Here is a 23,007-nt window from a genome sequence, read left to right as displayed (position 1 = left end):
TAATGCTATGAACTTCCCTCTCAGGACTGCTTTCACTGTGTCCCATATATTCTGGGTGGTTGGTTGTTCCTTTCCATTTGTTTCCAGGTAACTTGATTTCTTCCTTGATCACATTGGTAATCCATTCATTGTTTATTAACATGCTGTTTAGCCTCCATGTGTTTGAATATTTTTATATTTTTTATCATGGTTGATTTCTGGTTTCATGCTGTTATGGTTGGTTGGAGAAAATGTTATATATGATTTCAGTCTTCTTAAATTAATTGAGACTTCTTTTGTGTCCTAACATGTGGTCTGTCTTTGAGATTGTTCCATGTGCACTTAAGAAGAATTTATATTTTATTGCTTTCGGATGAAATGTTCTGTAAATATCCATTAAATCCATCTCATGTAGTGTGTTGTTTAAGGTTGCTGTTTTCTTGTTGATATTTTTTCTGAAATATCTATTCATTAATGACAGTAGGCTGTTAAAGTCCCTTACTTTGACTCTATTGCTGTCGATCTCTCCCTTAAAATCCACCAAAAAAATATTTCATGTATTTATGTGCTCCTATATTGGGTATATGTACAGTTATAAAGGGTTATATCCTCTTGTTGATCAATCCTTTTATTATTATGTAGTGACCTTCTTTGTCTCTTGTTATGGCCTTTGTTTTGAAGTCTATATTGTCATATTTAAGTATATGTCTTTTTCCTTCACCAGCTTAGGGAAATTTTCTGTCTGGGTATTTTGTGTGTATTTTTTTCATTTCCATTTGCATGGAATATTTTTTTTGCATCTCTTTACTTTAAGCCTCTTTGTACCTTTGTTCTGAAATGGATATCTTATAGACAGTATATATATGGATTGTGTTTTCTTATGAATTAAGCTATCCTATATATTTTGTTGGGATCATTTAATCCATTTACATTTAAGGTTGTTATTGGTAAGTACTTATTATTGCCATTATTTTTTCATGCTATGTTCTTCTCTTTTTAGTTCTTCTTTTTCTTTATTTTATTTTATTTTTTTCTTAAAGCAATTCCTTTAGCATTTCTTGCAGTGCTTGCTTAGTGGTAATGAACTTTTGTCTGGGAAGATCTTTATTGCACCTTTGATTTTATTTATTTATTTTCTGTTTGATTTCTTTATTCATATATTTTTAAACTTATTTTTATTGTTGACTGTGTTACAGATGTCCCTCCTTATTTCCTCTATTGACCCCCTCCTCCCCACACCTGCCCCCTCCTGCCTTCTCCACAATATTGGCTATGTCCATTGGTTATGCATATATGTATATAAAGTCTTTGTTTTGTCTTTTTCTGCCACACCCCTTCCCTTTGAGGTTTGTCAGTCTAACAACCAATTTGTACTTCTTAATCCCTTCACTTTTATCACCAAACCCCCCAAACTCCTTTCCATCTGGCAGCCAACCAAAAGTTCTCTGTATCTATGAGTGTGTTTCTGTTCTGCTTGTGCATTTGGTTTTTAGATTCAGTTGTTGGTAGACATTTGTATTCACTGCCATTTTATTGTTCTTATTTTTGTTCTTCTTCTTCAAAGAAGAAGAAATGTATATCAACATTTCATATAATACTGGCTTGGTGGTGATGAACTGTTTTAGCTTTTTCTTATCTGGGAAATTCTTTATTTATCCACCAATTCTAAATTATGGCTTTGCAGGTTAGAATAATCTTGGTTATAGATCATTGCTCCTCATCACTTTGAATATTTCTTGCCTCTCCCTTCTGGCCTACAAACATTTTGTTTTGTTTTGTTTTTTGAGAAAACAGCTAACAGGTTTATGGGAGTTCCATTGTAGGTAACTAACTGCTTTTCTCTTGCTGCTTTTTATATTCTCTCTTTGTCTTTACGTTTTTGCATTTTAATGATGATGTATCCTAGTGTGGACCTCTTTGGGTTCATCTTGTTTGCAACTCTCTGTGCTTCCTGGATGTGTATGTCTGTTTCCTTCGCCAGCTTAGGGACATTTTCTGTCATTACTTTTTGAAATAGGTTTTCAATTTCTTGCTGTCTCTCTCTTCTCCTTCTGGCACCCTCATAATGCGAATGTTAGTATGCTTGAAGTTGTCCCAGAGGTTTCTTACACTATCCTCACTCTTTTGGATACTTTGTTCTAATTGGGTATTTTTTGCTTTCTTATATTTCAAGTCAATAGTTTCCTTCCTGGTTTCACCTATTCTACTGAAGTCTTCTTGATCTGCTGTAAATATTCTTTACTTTAATTGGTGCATCCTTCATTTATGACTGGTCCTTTTTTATAATCTTGGGGGTCCTCACTAAGTTACTTGACATTCTCACTAAGATCCTTGGTATTCTCACTAAGTTCCTTGAGCAACCTTATAACCAGTGTTTTTAACTCTGCATCTCATAGATTGCCTATCTCCATTTTGTTTAATTCTTTTCCTGGAGTTTTGTTTTCTTCTTTCATTTGGGAATATTTGTCTCCTCATTTTGGCTGCCTCCCTGTGTTTGTTTTCTATTTATTAGATAGAGTTGCTGTGTCTCCTGGGCTTCATAGGGTGGCCTGTTGTAGTAGGTGTCATGGCTCAGCCTCCCTGATCACCCCAGCTGGGCCCTCGAGGTGCACCCCTCATGTGGACTGTGCATTCTTTTGTTGTAATTGAGTCTTAGTTGCTATTGGTACATCAACTGGAGGGATTTACTCAGGCTGATCAGCTGCAAAGACTGGTTGTGCCTACTGGCCACTGACCTCTGACTGCCTTGGAGGATCAGCTGTGCAGAGGCCCACCATGCAGAGCAAGACTTACTTCAGCAGGGCTTTGGTACCTACTAAGTCCACTCATTGAGTATGTTGCTTGTGGAGGTGGTTGGGTGGTGGTGCTTTGACGTGGTCTGAAACTGTCCACTGGGTGTGCTGGTACTGGGGCAAGGTCAGCCATTGCCTGTGTTCTACCCAGGGCTACCAGGTATGAGCAACAAAGTGATCTACAGATGGCTGCTTCTTGTGCTGGGCTTGGAGGTACACAGACAAGGCCAAGCTATAACCCAAGGCTGGCTACTTCTGGTGCCAGGCCTGGGGTCACTTAGCAAGAGGTTTGGGGCTCACTGAGGCCAGATGCTGCTTGTTTGAGAGAATTTAGTAAAATCTGAAGTAGGAGTCAAGACAGGCCAATCCTATGGTAAAGCCACTGGTTGGGTGGGCTTAAAAATTGGGTGGTGCAGGGCCTCAGGGAATCTCCAGGGTAGGGCAAACAGTATGAACCAGGTTGCTGGAGTTTCAGATATGGTGCCTGTCTGCCAGGCCCATGGGGTAAGAGCTCACCAAAGTAACAGTGGCCTCCACTAGCAAGTGTGTCTGGGAGAAAGCTGCCTCTCCAGCTCTCAACCTCATGCCAAACAACTCAGTTCTTCCCCATATGTCTCTGGTGTCTTTCAAGCTGCCTCCCCCATTCTGTAGCCTGGAGAGAGCAAGTCCAAGTAAGTTCATGTTCAGGCCCTTTAAAAAGAACTCAGTCTCCCTCAACCTCAACCCCCACTGGTTTTTACAGCCAGAAGTTATGAGGACTTCTCTTCCTGACATTGGAACCCTGAGCTGGGGTGACTGGTGTGGTGTTTTCAGCTGAGGTATCCCACCTGATTTTTATCCACCACACATGAATGTGGAACCAGTCTGTCTGCACCTCCACCCCCTCCTACCAGTCTCACTGTGGCATCTTCTTTAATTTCATAGTTGTAGCACTTCCACTTAGCTGGATTTCAGTTGGTTCTGAATGATGGTTGTTCTGTAGTTTAGTTGTAATTTTGATGTGGTTGTAGGAGGAGGTGAGTACCACATTTACCTACACCTCTTTCTTGACCGGAAGTCTCACCTTTGATTTTAAATGATAGCCTCGCTGGAGAGAGCAGTTTTGGTGGCAGGTTCTTGCTTTTATTATGTTGATTACTTCATGCCAAAGCCTTCTGGCCTGAAGTGTTTCTGATGAGAAATCAGCTGACAGCTTTAGGGGAACTGTCTTGTAGGTAACTGACTGTTTTCTCTCTTGCTGCCTTTAATATTCTCTCTTTGTTTTTAATCTTGGCCCTTTTAATTATGATGTGTCTTCATTTGGGTCCCTTTGTGTTTATCTTGTTTGGCACTCTCTGTCCTTCCTGAACTTGTGTGACATTTCCTTCAAAAATATTCTCTATTCCTGCCCTGGCCGGTCTGGCTCAGCGGTTGGAGTGTCAGCCTGCGGTACAGAGAAAAATATTCTCTATTCCTTAATCACTTTCTTCTCCTTCTGGTACCCCTATAATGTGGATGTTGTTACATTTCATAGTGTCCCAAAACCCCCTTAAAATATCCTCCTGCTTTTTATTTATCTTGTCTTTTTTCTGTTCTGATTGACTGACTTTTTCTGTTTTGTCTTCTAATTCACTTATTCGATACTCTGTCTCGTCAGCAGACTTGCAGTTCCTTCCAATGTATTCTGTATTTCAGATATGCCATTCTTCATTTCCAACTGATTATTTTTCTATATCCTTTTTCCTGCTGTTGTTGTTATCACCAAGTTCCTTGGGCATTCTTATAACCATTATTCTGCATTCTCTGTTTGATGAATTGCTTCTGTTGTAGGTGTCCTGTAGTTCCCAGTGGTGCAGTCTTCTTGATCTGGTCCTCTAAGAATATCTCTTGTGTGGGTTGTTTGGACCCTCTTTTTATAATTGGGTCTTGATTGCTGATAGCCCTTTCTTCGTTGGGATTGACCCTCATACTGACTGACTGTGAGGCTTAGCCCTGACCATGGTGTGTAGACTTCTGTGAAGGTGCAGTTTTGATGGGCTCAGAGGCACAATCATTAACCTTTCAGGCTGGCTGTCTATAGAGATAAACCTTTGTTACCATGTATGAGACGCTGTGCAGGGGCTCACCATCAAGGCAGTATTGTTTCCAGAAGGGTCTAGAACCCCTCGGGAATCCACTTCTGGGTATGTCATTTGCTTATCTAATTGGGTGGAACTCTGATGTAGTCTGAGGCCCACCACTCACTGTGATGGTTCTGAGTTCTTATGGGTCTTTTGGGGTAGGTTTCAGATGCAGGCTGCTGTCAGACATTTTGTGTAACTGGCCTTGGGTTGCCTGTGTGTAGTTACAACTCTGTTCACTGTTTGTGTCTGCGTCTGCTAGACCTGTGTGTGTGTGGGAGGGACCAATCTGTGCAAATGGGTTGGCTTCTTTTTGCTTAGAGCTGGAAGAAGATCTCTGGTCAGACAGAGGCTCCCTGAGGTCTACCTCCACCTGTCAGCTATTCTGCCTGCCCTCTGAGTTTTTCTGGTCTTTCTCTAGTCCCTTTAGAATAGTTTTTAGGATGGATCCAGGCTAGCCTAACATGGGCGAGTGAGCCCCCACTTAGAGAATTATGCAGACACTTAATGAGGGGAAATTAATTTCTGCTTCAAAGCCAAACTCCTCAATTTCTAATAGAGACTCCAGCTCTAGTTCCCCCTAAGGGTGCTTATTGCAGGTTCAGGTTGGATACAGCCTGCAATCTTCTATACAGGAGCAGTTTTAGCTACCCTGAGCTCAGGTTGATTGATCAAAAGAGTCTCTGGTTGAGGAGACTAGTCCAGCCCACAGGAGGGGGCTGAGCACTTTGTCCTGGTCCCAGACAATAGCCTCTGAGGGTTCCACACTTGGAATATCCTTCTCTGAGCTGCTTTGCCAGGGGAGGGCTGGGTATGCAGGACTTCACAGAGCTTAACCAGTCTCCTATTGGGGATGATGTTCACAGCCTGCAGGAGTGAATGGCTATACCTCTCCTTCCTGGGGCTGCCTAGCTGAACTCACAGGGAGCTTGGATTAGCCTATCCACAATGCAGTCACAAACCCCAGCACTCACTTTTTTTATTTCCCAGATAGAATCCTTCTGGGGGATATAGTCCAAACGTCCCAGCACTATGCGCAAACTGCACCCTCACACCACAGGTTCAAGCAGGATGGGTTAGAAAATCAGCCCCACTCAGGACTTATCTCTCTGTGCAGCTGTCTCCGCAAAGCAGGGGTCAAAATTCCCACTCCTCTTGTGTTCCCAACTCTCCACAGTGCGGGCCAAAAATCCCAACCTGCCCTTCTCCTCCTTACTGCTAACCCCACTGGATAGAGCAGTCAGGAAGGTTCCACAGGAAGGAGGAGGCATCCCAACCCCTCACTTGAGGTAAGAGAATCTTTTCCCCTTCCCCCAGGCAAACAGTTTAGTCACTAAGTGGCACTCTGCACAATGCCTGCAAGAAAATAGAGGGTCCATCACTGCTGAGTACTACCCATAGGACTCTCTGCTGGACCCAAACTCAGCAGCACAACCTTTCCAGTAGTCAGCCCTAGCAAACTGCTTAGGCTAGGGTTACTAACAATAGGAGCACTCCTTCACTAGGAAGGTGTGGTCTCAGTCTCCCAGGCAGACAGAATTCTCCTGGTTTCCTCTGCCTTATGCTACATAGGCTCTTCTTCCAGTCTCTGCTGCTCTGGTTTTGGGATTGTTGGATGGGATTGAGACCCCACACTCCCAAGTGGAGGAAGCTTGGCAACTGATTTCACTTGGCCTCTCAGCCACACACCTGCTCCAGGGGGATGCCCACTTTCTGTGACTCCCCTCCTCTTACCAGTCTGTGTGTTGTTTCTTCAGTGCTCCTTAGATATAACATGTCCAATCAGCTACACTTCTCTTGGTTTTTTAAGTTGATTACACAATATTTTAGCTGTAAATCCCTTCCCTGGCTGGCAGCAAGGGCACATAGCCTCAAGTTACTCTACAGCCACCTTGCCTCTCCTTGTATGAGCTCTTGAACTTTTGATTGTGTTTTTATTGTGAACTACTGTCTGGGTGTGAAGGATGCCCTGCAGAGGTAGGGTTTTATTTGGAGGTGTTGCATCTCACCAGGTTCTTTCTTCATTTGCCCCTACCTAGCCCTAAGGTATACATACCATTTTCTTATTTCTGGTACTCTGTCCACTGACACATCCTCTGGAAGATTTGTAAGGACAGAAGACAGGACTTATTCTTTTTTTCTATGATTTTCCCCACAATTTATGAGAAGTACCTGGTAATTAAACATAGAGATTGCTGGTGTCTGCAAATTCAAATCACCTTTCTACCCAACTGAAAAGGGCAGGAAAGAATATTAGAATTAATAGAGAATATTAGAAGAGTAAGAAAACTAATCATAGTGGGGCACTAGCCATAGTTAGAAAAATGTTAAGCATCTCGTCTGATCTTGGAAGCTAAGCAGGGTCGGGCCTGGTTAGTACTTGGATGGGAGAAAAATGTTAATCATCCTTTACAATGTTGTTAGTGATTGCTTAATTTAGAATAAAGGCCTATTCTGACCTGGCTGGGAGGTGTGCGCCTTGGGAGTTTACCTTCAGAATGCTGTCTATTCTCCTAATCTGAAGACAAGGGGATGACCTGACATCATGGAAAGATTAACAACCCGATTATCTAAACATTGGACCCTGGACCCATGACTGACTCACTAGTCACCAGCCCCTGGTCCACATTCTTTCTCTCTTTTTTCCCAACCATATTTTACAAGCTAACAAAGATATGATAAGAAACTCCCCAGGCACATCTGCCCTTTATGCCCAGAAGCCCCCAATAAAAGAGCAACTTACTCTTTCTGCTCCACCCTTATATTGCCAGTCAGTGCATGGGTCCTTTCCCTGACTATGGGGGAAGTTAATAAATTTTCTCTCTTTTCTCTCCTCTATTGTGAATTCTTTCACAAGCCTGCATCACTGGCCTAAACAAAACCCTATCAGGACTCATGTCCTCTTTTTATTTTTCTGCAGAGTCTCAAGTCAGATGAAGAAACTGAAAGTGCTAAAGGATCTCAGAATGAATTATTTGAAGCAAAAGGTAAAGCCTTGGCTTCATACTTTTTGCTACCTTTCACAAGTGCTCTGAAAGCTCCAGGAACTGGGTTATTGAACAATGAGCCAGCCAAATATAATTTTGGGGAACCATGTAATGTGGATGGTGTGCCTGGTGGGCCTCTTCTTTAGGGTGGTTCTGAGGCTATCACTCTATTCTCAGCATCACCTGAAGTCAGACCCTCAGACAGAGACCAGTGTCTAAGGAAGCAGTGTGGTTCTACCACATTTCATATTTTGCAGGGACCAGTATAATCCCAGCTGTCAGGTGGGGCCCTGAAATCTCAGGCCTGTTGCTGCTAGGGCAGGTGCTGCACCCTCTTCCTGATGCATAGGCCTGAGTGTAGCCTCTCCTCTTCTGTGGATGAATAGTCTTACCACCTGCCAAGGCCCTGTCTGTGCCCCATATGGTCCTGGTCCTTGGGAGCCTTATGGCAGCAACCAGAAAGTAGCAACAAGTATACTTAAGCAAATCACATACGTCAGCCTGTGATGTGTCACATGGCAGAAAATGCAGAAATTTGGCTTGGAGAGAGGGATATCAGAGTTGACATTGAATTTCTGCTGCAGCAAAATATCAGCAGTTGGCACTGAGTAACCTCTAGATTGTGGTCCTCAAATGTAGGGCCACTGGTCAATGTTTACCTCCATAGATTTCAGGGAAACTAACCTGAACATCGCCTGTGCTGCTGGATAGAGATCCCGTATGTTAGGAAGAGTAAGCCAAGCCATCACGTATTAATTTCCTAGATTCAGAGTCTAAGAAAGGGATCCTGGGCAGGTTATTCACAGAACGATTCAGTGCTTTCTCTATACACAGAGAGCAGGTTGGTTTCTTTCCAACCTTGAACAGAAACCTTTTCATCTGAGTTAGAACCAACAGTAGTACAGTAATACTCATGTCAAACCTCAGTGGATTTATTTACATCCTCTGCCAGCCTTGAGAAATAAACCCCAGTATCAGAATTGCTTTTACATTTTTCTAGAAATTCTAGACATTTTAAGTTGAGAGGGATCTGAGAGGTAGCACTTTCTGATCCTGGCTGATTCTATCCTTGCATTTTCTTCAGCTACAAACTATAGCAATATTTGTGAGCATGCAGGCCTGGTTTTCCTCAGGAAAAGTGTCTTTCTGATTATTAGTTGGGTTATCAAAGTAACTAACACCAAGGTGGCTTATCTACTTGAAAGATATAGACCACTCGGCCTGCGGACCAGAGAGTCCTGGGTTCAGTTCCCGCTAGGATCCCATACCAAAAAAAAAAAAAAGGTATAGACTACTGACAGAGAACTCAAGTCTGAATTAGGTAGAAGTGGCCTTCTCTCTATGTTGGGCTGGTTGTGAAGGTTAATATGTCTGGTTTGAAGCATAGCTCATCTATGGACATCTTCTCATGGACACTGCCAACATATATCCTCTTCCACAAGTTGTTTCTCTGGCAAAACTTAAGAAACATCAATAAGCCAACTAGTTAAAGTGGAAAAGTTATGAAAACTGGCCATCTGTTACCCAAACCCACTGATGTGTCTTTTTTTTTAAGACTTTTAATTGATTTCTAGAGAGAAAGGGAGAGATGGATGAGGGAGAGAGAGAGAGAGAGAGAGAGAGAGAGAGAGAGATGAAAGTGAAACACCAATCAGCTCAGCTGCCTCTTGCATGCTCCCTACTGGGGATCAAGCCGGGGTTGTACATGTACCCTGACTGGGAATCAAATCGGCAACCTTTTAGTGCATGGGATGATGCCCAATCAACTGAGCCATGCCAGCCAGGGCCACTGATGAGTCTGCATCTCAAAGGCACCTGTACCTCTGATGTGAGGTGGTGTGGAGTATATAGCCTCATCTGTGGAGTGTTTTTGCCAAGAAAAAATAAACTGGGCCCGAATTCGAATTAAAACCTAGCCTTTTATGCTGCCTTCATGTTTACCTGAAATATTAGGGATAGAGGAACAAGTTATATGATAGCATGAAGAAACAGACAAATCTAGATGGGGGACATTCTATAGAACAACTACTGCTCCAGTTTCTTAAACAAGACAGTGCTAGGGGTTGGGGGACAGGAGAGGGCCTCATGATTGAAAGACTTAAGAGAAGTGATAACCAAATGCACTGTTTGGTTACTGATTCAAACAAAAAAGTCAGACTTTTTTTAGACAGTTGGGGAATTGTTGTTAGGTTTTATAGTGGCATTGTGATTATGTAAGAAATGTCTGTATTTCAGAAATACATAGTAAATATTAAATAGGTAGAGGTAAAAACATGAGATCTGGGATTTGCTTTCAAGCACTTCAGCAATAGTAAAAAGGGAATAGTTGAAGTCAGCATGGCAAAGTTTTCATCATCACAGAGCCTGAGTGACAGGTGCATTGGGGTTCAATGTACTATGCTCTTTACTTTGGGTAGGTTTAAAAAGTTTCTAAATATTAATTTTTCTAAAACTTGTTTTCATTGTAAATACAAATAATGCAGCCCTCTTTTAAGTGCTTTCAGAGGTGTGACTTTAGTAGGTTCCATTCAGAAAAAGCTTTCCCCACTTGGAACAGAGAGGTTTTATTATGAAACTTGCAAACACAAAATTAAGTTGAAAGAATTGTACTGTGGTGCTCTCTTCGACAGCACACATACTAAAATTGGAATGATACAGAGAATATTAGCATAGCCCCTGTGCAAGGATAACACACAAACTTGTGAATCATTCCATATTTTATAAAAAAAAGTGGAAGTACATACCATGTTCATGAATTGGAAGAATCAGCATCATTAAAATGTCCATACTACCCAAAGCAATGTACAGATTCAATGCAATCCCTATTAAAGTACCAACAGCATATTTCACAGATATAGAACAAATACTCCAAAAGTTTATGTAGAACCAAAAAAGACTCCAAATAGCCACAGCAATCTTGAAAAAAGAAGAACAAGGTGGGAGACATCACAATACCAGATATCAAGTTATACTACAATGCCATCATAATCAAAACAGCCTGTTACTGGCACAAGAACAGACATATGGATCAATGGAACAGAACAGAGAACCCAAAATCAACCTCAGACTTTATATAAAATTAATATTTGACAAAGGAGGCAAAAGCATACAATGGAGAAAAGACTGTCTCTTTAATAAATGGTGTTGGGAAAATTAGACAGCTACATGCAAAAAAATAAAACTAGATCACCAGCTTACACCATACACAAGAATAAACTCATAGTGGATAAAATACTTAAATGGAACTTGTGGAATCATAAAAATCCTAGAAGAAAATGTAGGCAGAAAAATCTTATACATCAAATGTAGCGGAATTTTTATTGATCTATCATCACCTAGGGCAAGAGAGACAAAGGAAAAAAATTAAAACATGGGACTACATCAAACTAAAAAGTTTCTGCACAGCAAAAAAAAAAGCATCAAAATGAAAAGAGAGCTCACTCTCTGGGAGAACATATTTTTCAATGATACATCAGATAAGGGGTTAATATCCAAAATATATAGAGTACTCATACAACTCAGCAAAAGGAAGACAAACAATCCAATTAAAAAACGGGCAGAGGACCTGAATAGACACTTCTCCAAACAGGACATATGAAAAAATGCTCAACATGTCTTGGTGATGTGGCTCAGTGGTTAAGCATCGACCCATGCACCAAGAGGTTGCCAGTTTGATTTCCGGTGAAGACACATGCCCAGGTTGTGGGCCAGATCCCTAGTGGAGGGCTTGCAGGAGGCAGCCAATCAATGTTCTCTTCCATCGATGTTTCTATCTCTCTCCCCTCTCACTTCTTCTCTCTCTAAAATCAATAAAGGAAAAAAATAACTTAAAAAAAAAGCTCAACATGACTGAGCATCAGAGAGATGCAAATTAAAATGACTATGAAGAAATAGTTGACTATGAGACCTCACACCTGCCAGAATGGTTGCCATCAACAAATCCTCAAACAAGTGCTGGCAAGAATGTGGAGAAAAGGGTGCTCTAGCACACTGCTGGTGGGAATGCAGACTGGTGCAGCCACTGGTGCAGCCACTATAGAAAATGATATGTTTCCTCAAAAAATTAAAAATGGGCCCTGGCCGGTTTGGCTCAGCGGTTAGAGCGTCGGTCTGTGGTCCGGAGAGACCCGGGTTCGGTTCCCGCTAAGGGCACGTACTTCAGTTGCAGTTTGTCCCCGGCTCTGGTTGGTCGTGCGGGTGGCAGCCACTCAATGTGTCCCTTCACATCGATGTTTCTCTCTCTCTCTCCCTTCCTCTCTCTCCCTCCCACTCTATCTGTACAAAAAATGGAAAAATATCCTCGGGTGAGGATAAAAAAAAAAAAAATTAAAAATGGAATTGCCATTTGACCCAGTGATTCCACTTCTAGGAATATATCCTAAGAAGCCTGAAACATCAATCAGAAAGAATATATGCACCTCTTATATTAATAGCAGCGCTGTTTACAATAGCTAAGATCTGGAAACTGTTCAAGTGTCCCATCAGTAGATGAGTGGGTAAAAAAGCTGTGGTACCTATACACAATGGAATTCTATGCAGTTGTAAGAAAGAAAGATCTCTTACCCTTTGAGATGACATGGAAGGACCTGGAGAGTGTTATACTGAGTGAAGTAAGACAGAGAAAAACAAGTACCACATGATCTCATTTATGGAATATCATGAACAAAATAAGCTGTCGATCAAAATAGATCCAGAGACATGGACGTAGGGAAAAGACTGACAAACCTCAGAGGGTAGCAAGGTGGGGGGATTGGGAAGAAATAAAACAAAGAATTTATATGCATATATGCATAATCAATGGACACAGACAGTAGTTTGGGGAAAGCAGGAAGGGGGTGGGAGAGGGGAAGAGGTAGTCAATCAGGGAGAAAAGGGGGGACATCTGTAATACTTTAAACAATATAGATAAAAATATAAAATAAAATAAATAAAAATTTAGAATAGTGAATACCATGAAAAGAAAACACCAAAAAAACAAAGAACTGTACTGTGAATCCCCATGTACCCACCGCCTGGATTCCACTTTTGATGCTTTGCTACTCACCTGTGTCCATCTGATTTCAGAGTAATTTACTGGCAAGTGTGTTCCCCCTTAGTGCTTTCACCTGGAGCATCGGGTTTACCTGTCACTCTCTCTGCTTCAGGCCAGCTGCCAACCTGGGGTTCCGAGCTCTTTGGGAATTCCCAGAAGTCTCGCAGCCCCTTCTTTGACACCCCTAGAAGCCAGGTCCAGGGCATCTGGGAGGAACTGGGTGTTGGCAGCAGTGGTCATCTCAATGAGCAGGAGCTGGCTGTGGTCTGCCAGAGCATTGGGCTCCAAGGACTCAAGAAAGAGGTAAGAAGGACCAGAACAGATCATTCTCAATGACTGATTCTTTGCAATGGTCATAGTTGATGTTGGATCTGGAAAATTTTTTTACCCCACAGACACTGATTCATTTGTATTGCTTTCTGGGCTAAAAGTTTTTGATGACTCTTGGTGCTTCTGCTAAAGTCTGTACCCTTAAGGGTCCATCTCTGACCAGGCATTGCCCCAGCCTTACCAACCTCTAAGCACCTTCACTCAGTATTCTTCCTCCGCCTATAATGCCCTTTCCCCCTACCTATGTGGCTTTGTTCTATCACTGAGCCCAAACACAATGCCCTCAGAGCCTGGCTATACTCCCAACAACTGTATTCACTCCTCCTTTTTTCCTGCAGGGGCCAAGGGGAGGAGGAACAAGCAGTGATCATAGGGCAACCCCTCTCTTGCAAAAGTCTCCCTTAGCCCTACTGCCCTTGCTAAACCCTGAACCTGAACTTCTGGGGGCCCAGGTCATGCTCTATGTGTACATCTTTTCTACCCTCCAGCAATTTCCTGCCACATTTGACACTGAATGGGTATAGATGGAATTTAGGAAGTTCAGGTGGCACCCATTCACAGCAGGATGGAAACTGACCAGACATGTAGATTTCATAAGCCAGAGCCTGGGGAGGCCACATATGACCCAAAAGTTTGAATTTGGATGGGGATAAGCAAACTGCTCTGTTTGGAGAGGGAAGGTGAGTGGGAGGGTGGGCAGGTGGATGGGTGAGTCTGGATGACTGTAGCGGGCATGTAGCTGCTTGTGGGTAGAGCCTCTAAGTAGAGGTGTGGTGGCTTTTGTTTAGGAACTAGAAGACCTGTTTAACAAACTGGATCAAGACCGGGATGGCAGAGTGAGTCTTGAGGAATTCCAGCTTGGCCTGTTCAATCATGGGCCCACTTCACTTCTGGAATTTTCCACTCCTGTCAAAATTAGCAGGTCCTGGACTCATTACCAGGTAAAATGGGATAATTAAATCTTGAACCACGGCATTCACACTCTGGCCTTACTGATATCACCCGCTGGCCTTCAGCGTTATTTCACAGACCTGACCCTTCTGCCTGTGTTACCACAGTGAGCCCCAGCAATTGGTCGGGGAGTGCACATGTGTGTAAGTGGAAGGCCGTGTGACTTAGATTCTAGAACCACACAGATTTGGGAGCAGATCTGACTTGCTTCTTTCTAGCTGTGTGTCACTGGGTGAGTTACCTTCTCTGAGCCTCAGGCTCCTTATCTGTGAAATGGGCACCCACTTCATAGGAGTTTTATGATAATTTCATGATAGTTCCTCTCTGTGTCTCCTAGTGTGGGAACACATTGTTTGCTCTAAATCAACTGGCATTGCAGGTGACAGAGTGGAGATTTGAACCCATGTCTCCTTACACTCTGTTCAACTCTCCCTCCTCTGGACCAGTGTCACTAAAGGGTTCAGAACCTTCCCTTGGATTACCCTCCAAGTACTTATTAACTTGTGTTCTCCCTGTCCTCTATTCTTGAGTTTTCTCTCTTGTACAAATATCAGGTCTCTACAGTTGGAGGAGAGTAGATTTTAGGCAGCTGTGATTTTGTTTGTTGACTGTTGGCCTAGTACTTGGTTTTCTCAGTCCCAGGACAATGAGGCCACCCTCTCCCCCCACACGGCAGGTGCTTTGGTAGTCTCGCTGATACTTCTTTGCTGATATGGCTGATCCCGTGGTTTGTGAGTGATGGTGCAAGACCAATAGCATTGTTCTCTGCCAGGCCAGGTAACCTGGTAATCAGATTTCTGAATCTGAAGTACACAAGAACAGACAAAGAAGAAACTAGGAGTGTTGTCAGGCCACATAAGGTCAGAAACCACAATGAAGTTCCATGAGTCATGCACAGAGCCAGTGGAAGGAGGTTGCCTCTTCTCAGATGGAGCCACTCTTCTTCCCATGTCCTGAAATGAAGGCACAACTGGAGAGGGGCCTGATGCACACGTGTAAGAGCCAGACCAGGTGGGACCTTACCACTGGTCAAATGCCAGTGGCCCAAGCAATGAGACCTGACTGTCCAGGAAGACTATTCAAGCTGATATGGCTGTGGGATGGAAGATATGTCCATCCTGTGTGAGTGGACTCTGTCATTGCATGACAGTGCTTGGTCCTCAGATATGTACCACATATGGAGATTTGCCTCAGCCCTATTCAGGCCCTGCATGGTGGTCCCTGTTCCCAAGCTCACAGTCCTCAAATAGGAAGCAAGTGGGAGGGAGACTAGGGTGGTCTGGGTGCATTTGGGTATATGAGTTTCTCCATGATGGCCATGCATTCTTGAGCTCCCTCTCCCCTTCTGTAAACAGGGTCAGATACCTACTTTGTGGGACTGTAGAGTACCCAGCACAGCTTAGTGACTACCCCATCCTCAAGGAACTGTTTATGGAGAGGTAGGGACACAACTGAGTAGAAAAGGGTAGGTGGTTATTGTATCCACAGGAAAGGCAGACAGCATAAAGGCCATTGAACCCCAGCTGAAGAAGTGAGCACTGTTAGGGAAGGTGGTAGACTGGCAAGATCCTGGCTGGTCCAAGGGAATGCCATCAGAAGATAGCTCTGAGCAAGGGACCAGCCATGGAAGCACTGGGGAAAGCATTTTAGGCAACGGGACAGGTTTGGAATGTTCAGGAAGAGCAAGGAGGCCCTAGAGCCTGTGAGAGGGGATGAGAGAGGCTGGCAAGGATGGTGTCCCTGCAGATGCAGCAGGATCCCTGGTGGCCTTCAGAAAAGGGCTCCTATTGCTCATTCCTGTGGCTTCAGACAGCAAATGCTTCTTGTGAATGGGCCCTGGTTGGGACAGAAAACAGCACAGAAAATAATCTTGCCCTGTGGATTCTTACAGCACCTAAACCTAACAGGTCAGGTTTTTTTTTAATCCTCACCCAAGGACATATTTATTGATTTTAGACCAAGGGAGGAAGGGAAAGAGGGAGGGGAGGGGGAGAGGGAGAGAGAGAGAAAGAGAAACATTGACGTGAGAAATACCAGTCAGCTGACTCTTATATGCTCCCCGCCTGGGGATGGAACCCACAGCCTAGGTATGTGTCCTGACTGGGAATTGAACCCACAGCCTCTTGGTGCATGGGATGATGCTCCAACCAACTGAACCACCCAGCCAGGGATGGCCAGGATTTTTTGCCTTCATCTTAAAACCCCCGAGACTGTGTTTCCGAGTTCTGAGGAAATGCTCGGCCTGTCCCACCTCCTCTCTTTAAATTCATCTTGGGTTTCTTTCCGTAGACTGCACTTCCTAATGCTGGCATATGCCTTCTTGGGCTCTTCTTTTGTGAAGCCGAGCACACACCATTACTGATTTGAGGGAGAGATGTTAAACTTCTTTATATCTCTCTCTAAGTGGTACGTGCTGACAGGCTGGGCCACTAAGGTGCTGGGGCACATTCCTTGTACAAGGCCTCCAGTAGATGGTAGGAGAGGCGGTACCCAGGGTCCTCGAGAGGGAGTTGAACTGGGTGTAAGAAGCCCTGGGTTCACATCCCCACTCTACCACCTGCAATACCATTTGATCTTGAGTAAGTTGTGCAATGGTGATGTGCCTTTGTTTCCTTGCCTGTGAATTGTTCTCATCAGGCCTCAGTGAGACAGCAAAGAGCCAAGCACAGTCTGGTGAGATCAGAAAATGTTAAAGAGAAACAGACAAGCTTCAGGAGACCCATGAGCATCTCCTTGTTTCCCACATACAGGTCCTGGAAGAAGGTGGCTGCGACACCACCACATCATCTCTCGTGTCCATGTGCTCAGGCCCACCACGCCTTTTCTGCAGCATTGACAATGGCACCGGCTTTGCCTTTCCTGAGCAGCTCATTGCCCTGTGGGCCCAGGAGGGGATTCATAATGGCAGGGAGGTCTTGCAGGTTTGGAACTGGTCACTCACAGCTTGCCCCAGTGGGAGGCATCCAGACTGTGGAGCCAGGCAGGGGACTTTGGGGCCATCATCCTACAGAAGATTCCAGGCAGAGCACCCTGCAGACACAGGATGTAGAAAACCCTATGCAGGGAAAGCCAGTTGGAAACACTTTTTTCTTTATTTTTTGCTATTAAAATATAGGAAATTTATAGTTAAAAGATAATAAATAAAAAGCAGAGGAAACAGCCTGAGACTAATCTATTTGAAGGTAGGTTTGAGTATTTTAGGCATTTCCCCCAATGCATTTCAGGCTTGGAGACATTCTCTTTTTCTAGATGAGGGAGGTCAGTCCCACAGACAAGGTGGTACAGATGCCCTTTTCCTTGTGGTGGAGATGTCTTAGTGGACATCAAATCTGAATGATTCCACCCAGAGCTGCCTGCCCAGCTTGTTGAACTCTTCTCTCTGCAGTGTCTACTCACCCCAGACCCTCCCACGCTGGGTCGGGCATTGGGAGGCTCACTGCCCTGCTGCTTCATGCCAAGCTCCTCCATGCTCTTTCGGGGGCTGTTCCAGGAGACTATCCTCAGATGGGTCCAAGCCTCTTCCAAGGTGCAAGGCATATCTCCTTCAGGGCCTCAGGGTCAGACCCTGGGAAGGCTGCTGGGGAAGAGTGGTGAGCTAGATTATTTTCCTTTCCAAATTTCACTTTCTGTTGTAAAAAAAAAAGTATCAATTGTATGGAAATATATAAGATAATAAAGCCTGCCCCTCTTTGCTCCCATTCTCCAGGAGTGGCAGTAGCTAATGACTTAGGGGGCATTCATTCTACAGAGCTTTTCCCTGGCACGAAAAAAGAAATATATATTTAGACATGCCATTTTTTTTTTTTAATTTGTAAAATTGGTATTATACCATGTATCTGGCTAATTTGTTTTACCTTTTCTTTATATGTAGGTTTCTCTTGTTATAAATCTGGGCATTTAAAATACTTGTATATTCTTCTGCTCTAATGCTGGTATTTTTTTTCCATATATATATATATATATATATATATATATATATATTTATTTCCATACACACACACACACACATATATACACACATGTATCTGTTATTGAAAGTATCACAGATGTCTCCCTTTTTTCTCAATTAACCCCCTCCTTTCCGCTCCCATCCCCTTCCCGCCTTCCCCAGCCTAGTTTGTGCATATATGCACATAAGTTCTTTGGTTTATCTCTTCCCTTCCCTCCCATCCCCCATCCCTCTGAGGTTTGTCAGTCTGTTCCCTACTTCCATGTTTCTGGATCTTTTTTGGTCAACAGCTTATTTTTTCATTATGTTCCATAAATAAGTGAGATCATGTGGTACTTGTCTTTCTCTGACTGGCTTATTTTGCTTTAATGCTGGCATTTCTGTAGGTTACTTTCCTGAAGTTATACGTTTTAATTATTGATAGGTTCTGTCATATTGCCTCCAAAAATGTCCTTATCAGCACAAACTGCCTTTAAGATAGTCTGTCTGCCTAGCTTCTTGTCCCAAGAAACCTAAACTCAGCCTTTGCCAAGTCTGACCACTCAGCAGCCTTGGGCAGAGCCCAGATGGCAAGGTCAAACCTGGACAGCAGGCCCTCAAAACTGCTCTGAGAACCAGAGGCTGAGCCCAAATCACAGAAATTGGCCCCCAGGGAGGGCAAAGAGTAAAGGGCCTCAGGTTTTTGAGATTCTACCTGAAACCCTGTTGCTGAGTCCCGGTATTTGGAGGTGGGCTGGCTGCTATCATAGTCTGACCAGTGGTGAGTGTCAACTTTGCCTTTGACATTAGAGAACTTACTTTCTAATTGCTTTCCTGTTATTACAGAATAGTTCCCTTTCTGTAGCAATTTATAATTCACTAGTTACATTCAGGATTTGATTCAATTTTATTGAAAGGCAATGATGTTTACTGAACTCCTCTCAGCACCTGGGCACCAAGCAAGGATCTGTCAAGTGTGTGACTTTATTTACTCCTCACGCAGCCCTGAAGGTGTTTCTATCTCACTTGACAGGTGGTGTGGCTACCTGATGTCACACAGCCAGGGTGGAGCACCAGTGAGTCTGGCAGGTGATCTGAGTGTCCTGGTACACCAAGTCAGAGCCCTTTCTGCCTGTTACTCTGGATAACTGCTTACCTGTGAAATTGGTGGTCAAGACCTCAGGCTACTGGCCCCACCAAGAACAACAAGCACATATGCCTGAAAAAGACTTTCCCCTTGGGAAAGAGGTGCCTGCTGGGTGAGCCCTCAGCCTAGACATGCTGGCATCATGCACCCAACTTTCAAGACCTCTAGCCATTTTAGGGTGCTGAAATGGCCTGTAAGAGTGCCTACAGAAGCTCCGCTAGTTCTGGTGCTGCTCAGTAAGGAGGCCCTGAATTGGTTATCTGTCTCTCCTCAATAAATCACCACTAAATTATGCCTTAAAACACATTCAGTGTTTCTTGTCTTACGCAGTTTCTGTGAGTCAGGAATTTGGATGCTGTGTAGCAGATGCTTGTAACCCAGGTTCTCCCATGAGGTTGGTTAGATGTCAGCCAGTGCTGTAGGCTTCTGAAAGCCTGACCGGGGCTGAGCATCTGCTTCCAGGTTGGCAAGTTGTACTAGCTAAAGGCAGGACACCCATTCCTTGCCATATGGGTCTCTCCCTAGGGCTGCTTGAGCACCCTCATAACATGGCAGCTGGCTTCCCTGGAGTGCCATCCAAGAGAACAAGGAAGGGGCTGCCTGTTTTTCATGCTCAAGCCTTGGAAGTCACATGCCATTACTTACTCTACGTGCTGTGGGTTACACAGGTTGGTTCTGTTCAGTGTAGGAGGGGAGTATACTGCATGAATGCTAGGAGGTGGGGAGCACTGGGGCCATTGTAAAAGCTAGCCCCCACCCATGCTAATAATTTCTTTTTTCTTGATCTGGAAGCTGCTGCTGTGACCTGCCATGTCTTTGTACTTTGTCTTGTGAGGTTATTTCTTGGAAGTTTGCCTTTGTGTGATAATAGTACCTTGAGCTTCCAAAATTACTTCTTTTTTTTTTTTAATTTTTATTTGCTACAACTGAGAACACATACTATTTTTTTCTTTATTGATTTTTTTATTTAGAGAGAGAAAGGAAGGGAAAGGGACAGAGATATAGAAATATCGATGATAGAGAACATCAGTTGGCTGCTTCCTGCATGCCCTGCACTGAGGATCAGGCCCACACCTGGACATGTGCCCTGACCAGGAATCGAATTGGCGACCTCTTGGTGCATGGGTCAACGTTCAACCTCTGAGCCACACTGGCTGGGCCAAAGGAGTCTTTAATATAGTTTCTCTTCTGAAGCATTTTGGAAAGTGAGGAAGCAGTGGAAATTCAAATTTTCATTTTATAAGTTAAAAATAATGGGTGGAGGACATCCCTCATTTCCACAAATGAGCTGGGAATGCTGTGACTCTTTCTCTGTAGGTCCTGTTGGAGTGCCTACCCTGGACTTGTGTGTAAATGTCAAAGAATGAAGCAGGGCCCTGGCCAGTTTGGCATAGCAGTTAGAGCGTTGGTCTGCGGTCTGGAGAGACCCGTGTTCGGTTCCTGCTAAGGGCATGTACTTCGGTTGCAGTTTGTCCCCAGCCCTGGTTGGGTCGTGTGGGTGGCAACCACTAGATGTGTCCCTTTCACGTCGATGTTTCTCTCTCTCTCTTTCCCTCCCACTCTATCTGAACAAAATATCGAAAAATGTCCTCGGGTGAGAATAAAAAAAAAAAAAAGAATGAAGCAGGAGTCAAGAACACTTAACACTAAAGATGCAAATGTGGCAAGGTGTTAGTGGTCAGTCCAGCAGAGAGGCATATGGGTGTTCTTTCCCCTCCCCTGCCCCCTCTACAATACATAAAGTAAAAATTATTCTGTCATTTTCAAAATCCTGAGAGGAGAAGAATGTTCCACTTTCTGGAATGCTTAGCCATGGCTCATCTCTCTCTCTCTCTCTCTCTCTCTCTCTCTCTCTCTCTCTCATTAATCATTTCCCACCAACAAAACCACCTTATCCATACATATATTTTATAGAGACATACCAGTCAGGATTCTATTAGTTTGAAATGACAAAAACTCAACTCAAAATGGCTTAAGCAGAGAGAAGGCTATTAATGGCACACCTGAGTGTGTACTCAGAGAAGAAGGATATCAGACATTGTGATTCTTGGTGCTCCAGGATATTGTCAAGATTCTCTTCCATCCCTTTGTTTGCTTCTTGGTGGTGGTGCCGTCTGGTCAGGTTTCTTCATGCAGCTCCCTGGTCCTTACAACAGGGAAAAGACCTCTCTCCTAGCCTCCTATCAATCCTCATTTAGTCCTCTGCTTGGGAAATGTCCCTCTTCTATGTCAGTCACTTTGTCTTGGGAGGGGAACTCTATCCAGCCGGGGTCACACCTACCCCTGAAGCAGGGACTGTGAAGGGGGATAACTGGGCATTTACAGGAATGAGGTGGGGCAGGGTTAGACACCAGAGTTTTATGGGTGGGAGAGAGGCATGCCAGAGAGGCAGAGACTTTGCTAACGGAAAAGTGGCAGGTGCTGCCTATAGGACAGCATGGGTCATGGCCTGGACTATCTCACAGAGAACTAGGAAGTGTTTGGAGAAGCCATTCATTCTATTCTGCCTGATGGGTCTTGCTATTTCCAGAGCCTCGGCTTCAGTGTGGATGAGAAGGTGAACCTTTTGGAACTGACCTGGGCCCTTGAGAACGAGCTCATGATGATCCATGGTGCCACTCAGCAGGCGGCTTTGTCCTGCTACCGCCAGGAACTGAAGTTCTTCCAGTAAGAGCCCCAGTGTTGTTGGGGTAGGGCTGGGAGTAAGCTGGCCAAGCTGACCTGGAGGGGGAAGTCCAAGGAAACTGGCACTCTGCCCTCGTCCACCCTAAATGTCCAGTCCCCTGGGAGTGGGGGGGGTCTGTACCACCTTTCCCATTGTCTTTCCTTTAGCTGACACTCACAGTGGGATTGGGGAAAGCTGAGCAATGAGAGTAAGATGAGGGTTCCCTGTCCCTCAAGTTTTGTCCACATGTGTGGTTTCAGTGGTGCCTGAGGACCCAGTGAACTATTCAGTGGCTGCTGCTTGGGCCTTTGTGACCACAGAATTTCATGGTCGCTGGCCTTCTCTTCTACTTTGTAAACATCTTAGAAATCTATATCAAAGTCATCTCTTATCCCCTTTTAGCAGGATTCCAAAGAGAAGGATTTAAACTTGGCCCTCATCCTACTTATGCTGGAACTCTCGCAGCACAGAGATAGAAAAACCCTCCAGTTAGCAGGATACACTTCTGAGAGCAGCCAGAGGGTACTTGGGTTCTGGTGGCTGGCTAGAGAAGAAAAAGAAGTATTCTTCAAACATGGCCACCAAGTGCTAAGTAACAGACCAAGAACATATTACACTTAAATTGGGTTCGGCTTTGAATTAGCTGAGTATTCAATCCGTGGGAGGGAGGACAGGGGAAAACTCTGTGCTCCTTCAGTGGTAAAAATGGTCACCAGAACAGTGAGTGCCAAGGGTGATTCAAGAGCCTCCAAGGACTGGTGTGGTTGAACAATCCAGGGCCACAGACACAGATGGCCTTCTTCTCAGGGTGACTAACCTTACACTCACATGCCAGGTTGCACGTGTCAAGGCTGTGGCCAGGTAAGGTATTGGATGGCCAACCTTCTCCCCTCATGCATCCAATCCCAGATTAAGTACTGAAGACTCCTGGGACCCAAGTCCCAGCTGGAGAACTGAGGGTGCACAGATGAATTTTCAACTGTTCTGTGGCATTCTGGAGGTGTGGCACACTGTAAGCCGTTAGGCTCAACTTCTTTGGTTCAGAAACCTTCTAGAAACTTTCTTTGGTAAGTCATTTAACCTTGCTCAGTATGTAC

At 44.2% G+C, this 23,007-nt stretch overlaps 1 protein-coding gene and 1 non-coding gene across 7 annotated transcripts in view; both read left to right on the top strand.

Annotated features, from left to right (window-relative positions):
• NINL (ninein like) overlaps positions 1 to 23,007 on the top strand; it is a 205,085-nt gene that overhangs the window by 124,152 nt on the left and 57,926 nt on the right. For 3 of the 6 annotated variants that reach the window (XM_036244010.1, XM_036244008.1, XM_036244006.1), the window contains 5 exons: positions 7,791 to 7,857; positions 13,002 to 13,192; positions 14,008 to 14,160; positions 16,921 to 17,091; positions 21,776 to 21,912. In XM_036244010.1, the coding sequence (XP_036099903.1) occupies positions 7,791 to 7,857; positions 13,002 to 13,192; positions 14,008 to 14,160; positions 16,921 to 17,091; positions 21,776 to 21,912 (719 nt within the window). Of the gene's footprint in view, positions 1 to 7,790; positions 7,858 to 13,001; positions 13,193 to 14,007; positions 14,161 to 16,920; positions 17,092 to 17,555; positions 17,761 to 21,775; positions 21,913 to 23,007 lie in introns of those variants that run through there. The other 3 variants (XM_036244012.1, XM_036244009.1, XM_036244011.1) reach the window with 3 other exon arrangements.
• Positions 10,472 to 10,578, top strand: LOC118619394. The gene has a single exon (XR_004957175.1). It is a non-coding gene; the product is annotated as a U6 spliceosomal RNA (small nuclear RNA).

The sequence above is a fragment of the Molossus molossus genome, unplaced genomic scaffold (assembly GCF_014108415.1).
Source record: "Molossus molossus isolate mMolMol1 unplaced genomic scaffold, mMolMol1.p scaffold_m16_p_6, whole genome shotgun sequence".
In the NCBI taxonomy this organism is placed as follows: domain Eukaryota; kingdom Metazoa; phylum Chordata; class Mammalia; order Chiroptera; family Molossidae; genus Molossus; species Molossus molossus.
This window is presented reverse-complemented; position numbering and strand designations above follow the sequence as displayed.